General features: G+C 42.8%; 1 protein-coding gene across 1 annotated transcript in view; it reads left to right on the top strand.

Moving 5' to 3' along the window:
• Positions 1-14,787, top strand: part of LOC139735067 (uncharacterized) — a 33,084-nt gene extending 18,297 nt beyond the window's left edge. Inside the window, exons 7-10 of the mRNA XM_071645843.1 lie at positions 4,006-4,209; positions 4,566-4,709; positions 6,773-6,925; positions 11,232-14,787. Of these exons, the coding sequence (XP_071501944.1) occupies positions 4,006-4,209; positions 4,566-4,709; positions 6,773-6,925; positions 11,232-11,554 (824 nt within the window). The 3' untranslated portion in view covers positions 11,555-14,787. The remainder of the gene's footprint in view (positions 1-4,005; positions 4,210-4,565; positions 4,710-6,772; positions 6,926-11,231) is intronic.
• Positions 14,788-16,388: the final 1,601 nt, after the last annotated feature.

Raw genomic sequence — 16,388 nt, 5'->3', positions numbered from 1 at the left:
GACACCCTCGCAGTCACCACTGAGGGCCGCTCCCTCCTGGCCTCCCTTCTCATTACTCTCACCAAGCTCCTGTGGCAGCAGTCCCCGTGAGCTGCACTGTACACCACGCGCCGCCGCCGTGACCTAACCCTGTGCATGCTCAGCTTTTCTGGGCACCACAGTCCTCAGTTGACCAGGGGAGTCCCCTTTGAGGGGCCTCACCTGTTCTCTGGCCAGTTCGCACCGCGCCTCCGGGAGGAGATCGCCATCCGGCAACAGGCGAGAGAGCTCAACTCGCAGCTGCGCCGCTTCCCTCCCCTTGGTCGTGGCGCCTCCCGCGCCCAGCCCCACCCGGGCGCCCTCCCCCCGCCGGTGGCCCCCGCCCTGGCACCAAGGGCTGACTCGACCACTGGTCAATGGCGCCGCGCCTCTCGTGGCAGGAACCGCGGGCGTGGCTCATCCTGCCCTGGCACCCGCCCCGGTGCAAAGCAGCACGGCAGCTTTTGAAAGTCGGGCCCGAGCGCTGGGACAGGCGGGTCGCGTGGGCGGCTGCTTGCTAGCCTTTGCCCCCGCCTGGCGGGGCGTCATAGAAGACCCCTTCGTGTTGTCGGTCATACAGAGAGGCTACTTCGGAGACCTTACACACAAATTTCCCAAAGGGGCCCTCCATCTCTCCTCCCCCCTTGAAGCCGGCAGAACGCCAGGATCTCGCCAGGGAGACCACATCCCTGCTTGCAAAGGGGGCGGTCTAGGAGGTATCAGACCATCTATGCCTTTCCCTCTCCCACATCTTCCTTGTCCCCAAGTGCTCGGGCGGATTTTGCATGATCCTCAATCTCAGATGGATCAATCATTTTGTGTTCGTCTCATCCTTTTGGATGGAAACCCTTGTGTCGATCCTATCCCTTCTCCGCCCGGGAGACTGGACAGTATCGATCAACCTCAAGGACCTGTACATACATGTACCAATTGCCCCTCAGTCATGAGACCTGCTCGGCTTTGTGTCAGGGGGGCAAGACATACTGCTACAAAGCCCTCCCATTCGGGCTCAAGTCCTCCCCGCAGCTCTTCACGCACGCTTAACTACCACCATAGTAGGCTTCCTTCATCAACACAACCTTTGCATGTATTGCTATTGCGATGATTGGTTGCTACTGGCTGTGTTGCCAAAGCTTCTCAATCGACAGCTGTGGTTCCTACTTGAGATCGTAAGTCTCGGCTGGCTAGTGAACTGGGAGAAGTCAGAACTTACTCCATGCAACACCCCACATTCCTCGGTGCGGTGATCGATATCCTGCGGGGTTTTGCCCGGCCGACCCCACAGCCTATCGGCACCATCGTGAGCACCACCCATTCGCTCAGTGTCAGGAACAGCGCTCCAGCCAAACTCTGGCTCCGCTTTCTTGGCTTCCCAGCCAGCCTCATAGACATACTCCCTGACTGCAGGCTGCGCATGCGTCCCCTGCAGTTTCACCTACTGCGGCACTACACTCCGCACTGCGACCCCCTGACCAAACCCATCCCGTCTCCCCACATGCCCATGCCCTGCTTCGATTGTGGAGTGCCGCTGCCTCCCTCTCACAGGGCAATCCCACCCGCACGGCTTTCCCGTCTGTCATGGGGACGATGGACGCCTCCCTGCAGGGCTGGGGTGCTCACTGCGATGGGCGGACTGCCCATGGCACGTGGCCCCCTATGTTGCTCAACATATTAATCTGCTGGAAATACGAGTGGTACTACTCGCGCTCCGCCTTTTCTAGTGGCGTGTGCAGGGCAACATCATACTCATCCGTATGGACAACACCACTGTTGCTGTGTACATCAACTGGCAGGGGGCACACGTTCATCCCAGCTGAACGCCCTAGCTGCTCAGCTGTGGACGTGGTGCCGGGCCCAGGCAGTCTCTACGATTGCCTCGTACATCCCCGGTGACGAAAATCTCAGCCGATTTCTAATCACGAGGACAACATCGCCCCTCCGAGTGGACAGAGATGTAGTCCTCTCGCTCTGTCAGACACTAGGACTGTTCAACATAGGTCTATTCGTGATTCCTGAACGCGAGGCTCCTGCGGTACTGCTCACGAGTGCAGGAACCGGCAGCCACGACACTCGACGCGTTCTCGCTGAGTTGGAGGCACCTGCGCGCCTACGCGTTTCCCCCATCCCTCTCCTCCCCCGCGTCCTCCAAAAGATCCGGGAGGATCAGGCGACACTGGTGCTCATCGCACTGTTGTGGCCGAAGAGGGTATGGTACCCAGAGCTGAGGAGCCTGGTAGTGGGGCACCCGATCCCACTCCCGCTCCGGCCAGATCTCCACACTCAACCCATCTCGGGAGCCCCCCAACCCCGCCTCCAACCACTGCGCCTGATCGCATGGCTCTTATCAGGGAGGCCAGCACCGTGGCCGGCCTTTTCGAGCGCGCCGCCTCCCTGGTAGCAGCGTCACTCGGGCAGTCTACCACTCAGACCTACAATTCTCGTCTTGTAGGCTTTTTCAAATGATGTCAGGAGCGCGGAATCCAGCCTCACTCTGCCCCATTGGATATGGTTGCAGACTTCCTTATCCATCTCTTTGATAAGGGTCTAGTGCTAGCCACGATCAGGGGGTACAGGTCGGCCATAGTGGCCGTCCATGCCGGTTTTGACGACGACTCGTCCGTCTCCAACTCCCTACTCTGATGCGCCTCTCCTCCCGTCATGGAGCTTGCCGAAGGTTCTCAAAGCACTCTCTGAAAAGCCCTTTGAGCCCCTCGCCGAGACCTCTCTCAGAGATCTCACCATCAAAACTGTCTTCCTGTTTGCCATCGCCTCAGGGCAGAGGAGATCCACGATCTATGCTCTTGCCACTGCGCCTGGTCACATCTGCTGGGAACGGAGCGCTGTTCGCCTCATTCCCCGTGCAGATTTTCTTGCCAAAAATCAAACGGCCTCCTCGGGCCCTCTCAAGATCCTCCTTTGCCCACTCGCTGACCTGTCCTCGGTCCCCGAGGACAAAGTGTGGTGCCCGGTTCATGCACTGAAATGGTATATTGCAAGCACGGCAGGGTCGGCACTGTTAGTGATCCCGAAGGAGCCCTTCATGCCCACTTCTAGGGATTCAATCTCATGGATCGTGGCGGCAATCAAGGCCGCAGGCCCGGCGGCCATCATCTCGAATGCGACGCCCCGCGCCCATGATACACGCGGCATCAGCGCCTCCTGGGCGCTCTTTGATGGCATCTCCGTGGAGGAGATCCAGACTGCTGCGTACTGGTCTTCCTCCAACACCTTCACTTCCTTCTACTTGAGGAACATTCCCACCTTTGAAGGCTCCTTCCAACGCGGAGCCTTCACGGCCACTCCCAAAACCTAAAACACCCTCCCTCCAGGCCTCGACAGCCGGCCACCCACATCTGTGCCGGTCTAGCATACTTTTGAGAGACAGGTAGCCTGTTGTATTGAATGTAGATCAGAAGAATCAGTAGTGATTCTCTTATCTACGAGATACAACTGGCCGCCTGTCTCAGGCGCCCACCCACCGTCCCCTCGCTTCGCTCCGCACCGGGCAGTCGCTCCTGTCGGAGGGCCCTCTTCTGTGCTACTACAGAGGACGATTCAATGACTGTCTCCCGCACGCCGCCTGCGTGTGCGGCGGGCGCACGCTGTAAGTGACTGTTTTTGTTTCTCTGTGCTTATATTCTCTCAGGTTTCTCGTCGTAGCTGGAAGAATAGCATACTTTTGAGAGACAGGCGGCCAGTTGTATCTCGTAGATAAAAGAATCACTGTTGATTCTTCTCTTCTATTCATATTGCCAAATACCACTTTTGCTGTCAGGTGGATGTGATAGCAAGCACCACTTTCAAGAATTACTGGAAATAATCATTACATCACAGATGCTTATCTCAGTGAATTTAAAAACCAGCATGCTCTCCTGGTACAATTGACCTTTTTCTGCTCATGCTCAAAGAGGAACCCCAAACTGGCTTTTTTTACTGTAAATTCAATGTAAATTCTAATCTTCCATCCCATCACACACTATTTTTCAGACTCTAATCGCAGCGGATCAGAGAGGGATGATACAAGATCAAACTCCTGGGCTGACCGTGCCACGGTGTCCGATGACCAGGGTTACAGACGACAAGACGAGCTCCCTTTTCGCAGGAATGGCTCACAGGGCAGTGGCAGAGGGTCATATAGGGGACGGGGGAGGCCCCCTTACAGAGGAGGAGTGAGATCACAGGTTTCAAGGGGTGTGTCTCCAGCCTTCAAATAAATTACCATTATGGATAGTGGCTTGCAAATCATTTAACAAATGATTATGAATGCCTAGAAGTTTTTCCTCAAATCTAACCACAACAAACTTCACAAATGAGTGGCAGATCATACATATGACAATGCTTCAAAGTCATATGTCTGCACTGGATGATGAATACTGAAATACTCAGTGTCTACTTTATAGTAGGGAGAGTTTTACTTGTAAGGATCATACCCACTGTGAGACATGAGGCTGAAACAGTCATATTTGCAAGATATGCCGAGCAGTGAGAATTCTTTGGTTCATCACTGTACAGTGTAATTAATCTGTTCTTGTGTATTGCCTCCACAGAGCCTGTGAGGGCAGCATCCCCTTTGTCTGAGACTGACGATGACTTAAGTCGTGACCGACGGAGAAGGCAGGATGATGAGGAAGACACAGTACTGGAGGACACAACGACGGTGGATGAAGACATCACAAACAACAATGGAGAAGGTTTTAATTACTTCTTCTAATCTATGTTGTACAGTAGTCCCCATCTCCTACAGACTTGTAATATTTTCTGTTAAGGTGGATATTTTTGCGCAAGTAAGTTTTCATGCTCAGCCGGGTATAATGAATTCTGCATGTTTTTTATTCCACATAATGAAAACATGAGATAGTGTTACATATCACAAGCAAAAATATTTGTGTGCTTTTATTCTTGTGCTAGTTTCTGGTCACATGAAATATGTCGAAATTTTACTTTTATAGTACTTGATACAAGTACAGTGTACTTCTGCCATAAAGGTAAAATGCGATTCTTGATAAAAAAAAATTCAATGAGCTACTTTTCACAAATTCTTCAATTTATCTGTGCCATGCTTCCATTAAAATTTAAGGGTTAGGCTTTGTCTCGCAAACATGTTTAAAAGTAAAACATTACTCTAAATATGATTTTCTTGTATGCATGATAAATGATTGGAATATGTTCTTGTGAACTGCATGTAAGATGTTAAAAAAGAAATTAAAAAGATAAAAAGGATCAAGTGTAAAGTTTGTGCACATGACATTCCATGTGGATTAACATAGTATCTCAAGTTCCTGTTCTATTACTCCCCCCCCCCCCAAAAAAAAAAATAATAATAATTTAAAAAAAAATAAATAAAGTTTTTAAATCGTAGAAAATATCTGTTGACTGCTTAAATAACAGTGATAAGATGTAGTACCCTACTGTACGAGCTGAAATTTTCGCGGTGGTTTTATTTTCACGAATTTCGCAAATCGCCTTTGAACCGCAAAAATAACAACGTGCGAATAGCTAAGTTCAGTTAGACCCTCGCAACCGCGAAATTAACAACACGCGAAAATGTCCTCCATGTAGCAGTTCGCGAAAATATCTGCACGCGAAAATTTCAGCTCGTACAGTATTGACCTATCTCCCTGACAAAATGGGATGTGCTTACAGCAGAGCTGCCCAGTCTCCCTGATTATGCAGGAGGCTTATTAACAACTGATATTTCTTTGTGTCCCAGCTGAAGAATATGAATATCTTTCTGATTGTGGCATTATCTTTGCCCATTGAAATGCATGTAACAACACAAGTATCTCCTTGACTATTGTATGGAATGTTCATGATTTTAATGGGCAAAATATGTTCACAAATAACAAGTGTTTCTGTGTGAGAAATTGCCTCAAGATAGCACTTTTTGTAGCAGAAATGTAAAAGGTTGTGATCGCAAGTCACCTTTCAATTCTTCCTGAGCTCTTGACCACCACGTGGCACACACTTGTATTGCCATGATAAGCAAGGCTAAACTAAATGAAAAACATATGAGCAGGGCCCCGTTGCAAGAAAGTTGCAATCAATTGCAAATAATTGCTAATTTTGAAACAACCATTCTAATTGGCTCAGAGTCTGCCCTATTAAGAAGACATGCATGCAACAATGATTTTGATTGGCCAGTGACAATAAGTTGCAAGTTGCGTTTAAACGCAAAGTTTCTAGCAACGGGGCCCAGGACTATGTAGACAGCAGATATGCAGCCAAGCCCACGGACATGGTCTGAATACCTGTAGGCATGTGCTTTACTAGACTTGCATTTCAATGCATTTGATGGAAATGGATTAATAATTCAGATTTGAAGTTATGAGAGCGAATTTGATACATGGTGTGGCTTTGAGTACCACCACATAAGTAACTTTACACTTCACTCTACACAAGTAAATGGCCAAATGTGGAGTGCAATGGATGTACTGGCAAATGAGTAATTTAGCTTTGCAGACAAGTTTTTGATATACATGTACAACTGTATTAATCTGCCTGGAGAGGGATGAGTTTTTACATTGAAAGTCTGAATAGGTGTAGAAACAAAGAGTTATATTTCCTGTTATGTACCAAGCATGACATGCGGCACTTTCCAGTTGCCTTAGATAGTATAATTTTTTTTTTTTTTTTTTTTTTTTTTTTAATGTGGCAAATATCAGTGTACTCAAAAATTTTCCTTTGCTTAGTTTATAATGGACCACTAACCTTAAAATTGTAAAATAAAGAGTGATGTTCCATGTTATGTTTTCAGGAGACCAGCAGAACAGAAGGAGGCCCAGAAAAGCCCGCAAGAAGCGTCAGCGAGGTGCAAGGGCAGGACTCCAGCCCAACGAGAGGGGAGACTACCAAGAAGACACTGATACCAGCAAGGCTAGCTCTCCACAGCTCAACAGACGACCATCAGGTGAGGACAAAGGTGTTATATAGGTGCTGTCTTTACTCTGCACATAGTACATTCATGTAACTAGCATTATAGGCATTATCAAGTTTGGTGTGTACTGAGGCTCTTTCTTAACCAGGAGGGGTTGGGAGACAAGCTTGTCTATCATTTAAGCAGGGCCCTAGCTTTAAGTGTTGGCTGGGGTTGACCTGTGCAAATTACCAGTGGTACTCCCCATGAAACCCAGCATGTGGGCATGTCACAAAACTGTGTAGTTGTTTTACCCATTGATATTCCCACAGCAGGAAGAATATAAAAATGCACTCAGAGACAACCAATAAAAAAATGACCAAACAATCTCATACATTGGGAAACTCATGACTAGAGCAAACTTTATTCATATGTCATGTATAATAATCCTCTGTAGAGTTCACAGTGCATTCAAGTCACCAGTGTCTACGACCCTACCAATGCACACATGTTTTGTGTACACCATTCAAGTGAACAACTTGTACACTTAAGCTTAATGAGAACACCATTTAAAGTTTTAATTTTTTTTGTTTTTGTTATCCACCCCTTTTTTTTCTCTCTGACTGCAACACAAACACATCCACAAATGCACACTACACATACAGATGCACACAGAGGGAGAGTGTAGACTATATATGGAGAAAGTTAAGCCTGTACTGGCATTTAAAGGGCCGTAGTAGTGGTTGAGATGAGGATTCAGCTTTTAACTTTTTGCGAGATACTTAGAAACCACTTATAAAATGTTAAAAAGCATACAATTCTAAGAGGAATTGAAAGTTTATTTGATGAAAATCAGTTTTCAAATGGCTAAGATATCCAAGGACCAGGAAAAACAAAGTGATCCTAATAAAAGGTGGGTTTGCCAAACTGCATCCATTTTTAACCCTAAAAGGGGGGGGGGGCGGAATCCGCCCCCCTCGACGTTTCGCACTATATTTCTGTAACGCGAGAAGGCCTCGTCGCGAGGCTTCTTGACTTTGTTTGTTCAAGTCTCGCGCAACTTTTGAGACCAAATTTGCAACGTCCGCGCATACTTTTGCGAAGCCACGCCCATTTTTGTAACAGAACGTCGCCCCAAAACGGGCACAATTTTGTGATTTTGTGCACATTTCCTCTGGAAAACAGTTCTCTGTCATGAAAGTCATAAAAACCTGATTATTTCTACAATTAATCATTTTCATTAATTAATTTTGTGCTAATTATGGTAGAAAAGTGGTCAGTGACAATTTCCAGTGCAAAAACATAGAAAAAGCAAAGAAAAAACAAAAGTTGACAAACACAGAAATACATAAGAAATTCTGAAAACAATAAAATACATAGGAATTGAAATGAGTTTTGGAAGTTTTTGTGATATACAATTGTTGAATATGCTAAAACAGATTTACAGATCAAAAATTAGACTCTCAATGCTTTTAATTAGGCTAAGATATGATCTTAGGGTATTGAACAATTATAACCGACTTGCAAATGTATCAAATTGGCCATCAGCATTGTAGATAGATGATGTTCAACATTCTGTCAGGGTCTATGTCACTGAGACTTCTTTGCACAGGGATTGCGGGATCGCAACAGCATAAAAATCCATGTGCATTTCATTTTTTGAGATTGCAAAACTGACAAGTCTGAAACTTGCTTTGTAAGAACTGTATAAATATATATATATTATATTAATAATATATATATATATATCTATTGACTTTTGACAACAGCTGATAGGAAATCTTTGTAAAGTTGTATTGGTTTTGATCCTGCTTTTTGGTGTAATGTATGAAAAAAAATTATAATATATCGCTTGATAAAATAGTATCCCATTTATCTCAGGTCTTGGGCCTGAAATCCAGTGAAAATAGCGTGCACTGCAAAAGTTTCTGGGAGGCTTACACCATTTAACTGATGGTCCCAATCATTTGCCAAGTTATGTGGTGAATACTATTGCATGGTCATGCTGTGGAGCTTGGTAGCTCTTGCCCAACATTCTTGATACATAGTGTGCTTGATGTAAGCGCATGTAAACCTAACAATAGACTAAGACTGCAGCATCACATACAGTAGCAGTATTTGCCTTGGTACACGACCTCTATGTATTTTTCATTGGACATTTAATTTGATATCTTCTGTGAAGAGATAGATTTTTTTTTTTTTCACAATTTTGAATGACTGTTCAATATTTTTCATTTTAGGCCAAAGAAAGAAAAAATTATGTACAGATGTCTGCAGTATTGCCAAGGGTTCTTTACTTGCAACTAGCTTCCAACATTTTGTCTTTAAACTCGTGCAAAGAGGCTTCTTGAAGTCATCACAATCACTATTTACGTTCTGTTTAGAACTCAAGGAATGCAGATGTGGGGCATTCTTTTTTTCAAAGGTCTCCCTCCCTCCACTCTCAAGTCTGGCACTTTGTCTGTTTGTGAAAATTGTTACCAAGTTAGCATTCACTTTTGTTAATATTCTTTTTCCATTGTTATGAACATTTTGCTTCAAGAGATAGCACATGGTCTGTTTTGTTTATAGGGAGGTAAAGAACAAAAATGGGAAATGGAAAGAAGGAAGTACACTGTACTTCCTAAGAAGTGAACACATTACTACGAAAAGCTCAACCCAAAAAAGCTTATAGACATAGTATCACTGATGTGACAATGAATATAATATACTTTTTTAAAAAATGACTGTACAGTCAAACCTGCCTTAGCGGCCAACCTGTCTATAGCGGCCACTGAAGAATCCCCCGAGAGAAAAAGCTCTGTTAAAGACCCTGTGTATAGCGGCCACCTGTCTAACGCGGCTAGCGGCCACAAATTTTGTTTCCCGCGGTAGATTTTAACCTGTCTATAGCGGCCACAGAGCTGGTAATTCAGCATGTTTTTCTAATTTGTGGCCTTGCCAGTCATTCGTGGGCAACGTTCAGTGATAGCCACCGCTGCATTCATCACTTATTCAGTCATAATAATGCACTAGTGTTAACCCTAACTAGGCCGGGGGGGGGGGGGGGGGGCGGGGGGCCTCCGAGGCCCCCCCCTCGACGTTCCGCGCGATGTATCGCAATCGCAAAAAGCTATCGCCGCGACGTTTCATGACTTTTTTCTTTCGAGTCTCCCGCATCTTTTGACACCAAATTTGCGACGCCCGGGCGCGCGCGGTTCTGAAGTTACGCATAAATATGTACATGCATGTCAGACCAAAATTGCTCAAAAACGTGAATTCGTGTACAATTTCAATGCAAACTGTGCTTGCAGGCAAATTTCATATAAGCATGATTATTTTGGTGTTTATTGATTAAAATCAATGAATAACATATTTTCTTGTTCGGAGCGACGTCGCAAACAAATTCCATCGAAAAAACAATGAAAAACATAAAGTCGAAAAAACAAAGAAATACATAAGAAATTCAAAAAAACAATAAAATACTTAATAATTTTTTCTGATATCACATTTTTTTTAATTACATTTGCTAAGGACACTAAAAAGAATATTTTACACAAAAAATGTGCCTGTTTTGAGCTTTATTTTGTGATTTATACCAAATAGTCTGATTTCATGCATCATTATGCATAAATTAGCATAATTTAGCATAAATGATAATTTTTTTTGAAAAATTACTTCATGGTATTTTAGATTACATCATAGGCAATGTGTGTGCCAATTTTCGTCGCGATCGCGTGGTCGACGGCCGAGATCTGGAGGGGGGGGGGGGGGCCTGGGAGGCCCCCCCGGCTCTATCAACTACCTAAATAGCCCGGCCTAGTTAGGGTTAAGCTTTCTTCACGACTGTACAACATGCTACTGTCCAACAATTTCATAAAAACTGTCATGTTCAATGTATGAAACACACGTGTGCATACGTACGCAAATGTATAGGCAATGCACACATATAGTTGGATAACCTCTCTATAGCGGCCACCTGTCTATAATGGCCAATTTTTTTCCGTTTCCCTTGAGTGGCCGCTATAGACAGGTTTGACTGTACTTCCAAATGTAATAGGAAAGGATAAAGTGACGTAAAAAGAGAGAAACTGAACTAAGATATATGAGAAAGGGCTGCTGAGTGAAGCAAAAAGTACATGAAGTCTGCAGCGAAGGCTAGCATATTAGACTAAATGAAATAGATATAGACACTTGTACACTGTACATGGGGAAACATTTTGCATGTAGGTTCTAGTTCAAACTTATTTCAAAGTCACATACTTCATTTGCAGTGATAATGATGTACACATGATTGCTGAAGTTTTGTTTTTATTACATGTAGTATGTTGTAGCGCTAATATTGCATTAACATTTATCCGTAATATTTTGTCCTTTCAAGGTCCACGGGGTAGAGTCAATGGACATCCAAGTAACAGTGGACGAGAAGACAACTCAGCTGGTGAGCAGCGTACATCAGGTCCCAGCCAGACCACTGAGGTCCCTAATGGCCGGGGCCCCACCAGCAGTAAGCCACCCCCTCCTCAGGAGCAACGTGGGAGTGGGGGTGGAAGAGGGCGTACTCCACGCCGGTATCGCGGGCCAGCCGCAACAAATGGTAATGCAACTGGCAGTGATACAGAACGCATGCCTGCTAAGGGCAAGGGAACAAATCCAGCTTCCTCTCAGCCAAAGGAAGGCCTTACCAATGGTACTATGTCATAGATAATCTTGAAGTTACATGACTAGAAATCATGCCCGAGTAGTGGAAAATATACAGAAGAGACTTTCAAACAATAAGATAAAAAACAAACAAAACTTGTCTGTTTTTTCCTACTTTGATAACTTGCTGTGACTCTAGAGAATGGAATGATTGCTATGGCATCCTGTACACCTATGCTGACTGTGTTCTACTTGGTATTCATAATAGAGATTTACTGTACTGAACTGTAAATTCTCATTTCTAAGCTGAAAGCTGCCATATACTTTTGACCTTGTCTTTGAAGAAATAACTTGCTGTGTTAAAGTAGAATGTTGTATGTCTTTGGTAATCAACCTGAATTGTCATTATAGTATTGCATGCACCATAAATTAGTTTGTTGTACAACTTTCATTTTTCCCTTCTGAGATTTCTGTGGCTACAATTAAGACACGCTGTCGCATCAAATCAGTTGAAGGTGTGTTGGTATTGATGTACCTACATGGGTTTAAATGGCACAACAGTTATAATTCAGTATTTTATCATACTTGGCTCAAGCCAGTCATAAGGTGTATGTTCCCTCCATTTTCTGGTTATACATTATTCTTCTGAAGTTCACAATGACTTTGCTCTGAAATGTCTATGTCAGAAAAGTTATGGTTTGCTGAGTTGTGTGGTGACAGTTTTAAAGATCTGAATGCTTGTTTGTTGGGCTTTTTTTCCCCTCATGCCTCTGCACACACAGAGTACCACAATCACTGAGGTTTTGGTTGTCGGTCAGTCACCTATTTGTGTGTATGTCTGTCCATCTGTTTTGCTAATAAGGTGTACATAAACTAAATCCTGTGAGGACAAAGGTCAGTCACTGAACTTAGGAGTGAAAATGCTATGTACAGCCAGAAGGTCCAGTGGAAATGAATTTAGTAAGAAGGATAGAATTGAGTAAGTGAATAGATTCTCCAGCAAAGTGGGTGAATACTTAATCTGCAATATCCAAGTTCAAAATTAGGGAATTTCATCTACATGCTATTCAACAGAGGGCTGTTCCTGGGCATTTTACAGGCTGAAGAAGCGTCCGTTCGTAGTGTCCGTACGTCCGTACGTCCGCATTCGTTTACGCGATAACTTGAGTAATATTGACTGAAATTTTACCAAACTTGGTCCAAGTATAAAGTATGATGGGGCAATTACTTGAATAGATTTTGGGTGAAATCGGCTGAAGGTCAAAGGTCAAGATCAAATCATGAAATTGTATCCGTTTACGCGATAACTCGAGACTCGATCGAGCAAATTTCACCAAACTTTGTCCAAGGATATTGTATGATGGGACAATTACTTGATTAGTTTTTGAGTGAAATCAGACAGAGGTCAAAGGTCAAAGATCAAGGTCAAATCGTATAATTTATCTTTTTACGTGATAACTCAAAACGGAATGAAGCTATTTTCACCAAACTTGGTCCAAGGATGATGTATGATGAGGCAATTAGTTGAGTAGTTTTTTTAAGTGAAATTGGAAGAGGTCAAAGGTCAAAAAGTCAGGGTCAAATGCTAAAAATGTTGCTATTTCCCCAATATATATGCAATGCCCATAGGTATTTTCCTGAAACTTATTGTAGACATGTACTGCTACATAAAGATTCTCCAGAGAGAGTTTCATGTCTTAAGGTCAAAAGTCAAAAGTTCAAAGGTCAAGTGAAAATGTTACAATTTCACTTTTCTTGCAAATGGTTCAATGTATCTTCATGAAATTTGGTACATATGCATGTACTGACTGGCAGGGATTATCTCGTGAATTTAGGGGTCATGGGACAATAGCCAGGGTCAAGGTCAAGGTCAACTCCTCAAAATTTCACTCTTTCCCTCATCTAGTATATGCAATGCTTGCAGGATTATTTTTTAGAATATTATATACATGTATTATCTAATGGAGCTCCTCTGGGAAATTTCCTGCCAGAAGGTCAAGGTCAAACATTAAGGGGCAAAGGCCAGGCTAAAATGTAAAAAAAAAAATCTATTGTATACTGTAATTACACTTTTTGTCGAGACTACCGGAGGTGAGGGGAGACTAAGGGATCACCTGCGGCGTCTGTCCATCCGTCGTCCGTCCGTCCGTTCTCTGTCCGTAATGCTACAAAAACGTCAATAACTCTTTACTCTGGGCTTCAATTGCTATCAAACTTCGAGGGAAGAGGGGTCATACAAAGTTTCACATTTTACCATACATGAAAGGTCACCTCAAGGTCAAAGCTCACAGGCAGGGGTCAATGAACTTTAGGGCCTAATGTTAAGTTTTTATGGCACGTTTCTATTATGGGTCAAAATTTTTGATTCATAACTCCATTTGTGACCAAACTTGGATGGTAGATGTCCCTTGGGAAGTGGATGGTCACCACAAGGTCAAAGGTCCCAAGCATGGGTCAACGAACTTTTAGAGCCCAATGTTAAGTTTTTATGGCACGTTTCTATTATGGGTCATAGCTTTTGATCCATAGGTCCGTTTGTTACCAAACTTGGATGGTAGATGTCCTTTGGGGAGTGGATGATCACCACAAGGTCAAAGGTCACAAGCAGGGGTAAACAAACTTTTATAGCCCAATGTTAAGTTTTTATGGCGCGTTTCTATTATGGGTCATAACTTTTGAACCATAACTCCATTTGTGACTCAACTTGGATGGTTGATGTCCCTTGGGGAGTGGATGGTCACCACAAGGTCAATGGTCACAAGCATGGGTCAACAAACTTTAAGGGCTCAATGTTAAGTTTTTATGCCACGTTTCTTTTTTGCCATAAATTTTTACTCTTTTCTATCTCTTTTTATCTGTTATATCTCTTTTTTTTTAATCTGTTATATCCCATTCGTGTACAATTTCTTGTACGCGAATGGGTGAGACACATTATGGCACTTACCTTGTTCTTCATACCTTGAAAATTACTCAATGCATAAACTTAATAAAGGGTCGGTCAAAAGTCAATTAAAATCCTCAATTCCCCAAATACATACAAACCTGCACTCTTAGACGATTATAGCAAACCTAATTCAAGACATTTCTGACAAACCTGTCATTTCAATATTTTGCCAGCTATGTGAAACTGTCATCACACATTGTGAAGACATTGTCCTATACACCTATTGGGAGAATCATGCATAATGGCGGAAGCATACCAGTCACATTTGTATTTTTTTCTTCTTTTTTTTCTTTATTTCCTGGTGTTCTCTATAAAAATCACTTTAAGATGCTAGAACTTTTATACTTTATAACCTGTGACTTACTGAATTTGCATTGACTGTCATTTTGCTCTTACAATTTTGCAATTACTATGTAAGAAAAGTTGCAACATGAAGAGCAATTGCTCTTAATGGCTGCTGGTTTTTGCCCTGTATAACGGACCATACTACATTAAATTCTGCAATACCTCAATACATCTTAAATGTAAAGCCCACTGGTTACAAATCTTGCTGCTTGGATTGCTGTTTTAGCAAGAAATTTGTGCCCATTGTCCTAGGATTTTAAATCTTTGCCTGTGTCAATAACTTTTGAAGAAATTTCTCTGGTTACAATTTTTTTTTCCCACATGAGCCTCAAATGTGGCAAGCTTATTTAGTTAGTATTCTAACTTCTGTGCCGAATTTATGACCTGTGCAAGTATGGTACTTTACTGTTTGTGACAGAGCATCAGATATGAATTGAACTTTATGAAAATTGCTAAGATTCTAAGAGGAGCAACTGGTACCATAGTAACCAGGGTCACACACAGCAAGACAGTGCATTGAAATGGGAAAAAAAAATCAGTGAAGTACAGTTATTATCTAGAAGAGTACAGTAGCTTCTTTTTATGTAACTACTTGAAACTAGATCATTGTGTACTTAAGCAAGAGGCAAGTACTAACTATTAGTTGGAGAGAACTAGCAATACTTGATATTTTGTAGGTGTATCTTGACTATGAATGTTATTTTCAGTTGTTTTTTGTATGTTTTATACTGATTTTTATAATGCAAGCTTTGCAGAAGATGCAGCATATGGCCTCAAAGGTTAAGGATTCTCATCTTTTACTTGCACACTCCACACTACATCTGTTATACTCTGAAGTAATACACTGCAGAAATTCCTGAAGTATCGAGAAGCAAACATTGAAAATTTCTGCTCTTATTCTGGAAAGAGACAAGAAACTAATTCATTAGTAGAAATGCTTTCTTTATGTTTTAACAAATATCTGAAGAAGGGATATATGTTGAATATAGTTCATCAAAATTGACGAGACTCTGATCAAAGGAATGACAGTACACTAAAAAAAAGAGTAAAATATGTGATTGTTTACCTTCGCTGCTAAAGAAAAAGAAGAAAGAGGTTGAAAGAGAGTGGTAAGGACTAATTACTATTATAGCGCAAAAGATATCTCACTGTGGTCACGTAAGATTGATTCGACTGTAATTACAAGTGTAAGTGTATGCACTCAGCAGTTTATATGTGAGGGAAAGAGAGGATGTTCAGGCTGAGAATAATTTGTTTTAAGAAATGCTGTTCACTTTGTATGTTCTCAGAATGGTGTAAGATGGAGCAGGCGCCTTGTGTCATGCATTCACATCATACAATATTTACTATCAGGGCTGCTGTCTTTGGTTTGAGAGGACTTCATTACATTATTCAATCTTTTAATGATGTAGACTCATAAAGACTTTGAGTACCAAGTGATGACTCCTATGCACAATGCTACTTACACTGTGTTTTCTTTTTAAAGGGAAAGTCCAGGCGATTTTCATAATTTTACATCATGTAGTACATAAATTGACAGCTCCATGTATAGATTTGTGGAATTAATTGTGATACTTGAGCAGAGAAATCAATACTTTGAAAACCCAA

Source organism: Diadema antillarum, unplaced genomic scaffold (assembly GCF_040938485.1).
Source record: "Diadema antillarum isolate AM-2024a unplaced genomic scaffold, OU_Dant_1.0 scf00000027, whole genome shotgun sequence".
NCBI classification, from domain to species: domain Eukaryota; kingdom Metazoa; phylum Echinodermata; class Echinoidea; order Diadematoida; family Diadematidae; genus Diadema; species Diadema antillarum.
This window is presented reverse-complemented; position numbering and strand designations above follow the sequence as displayed.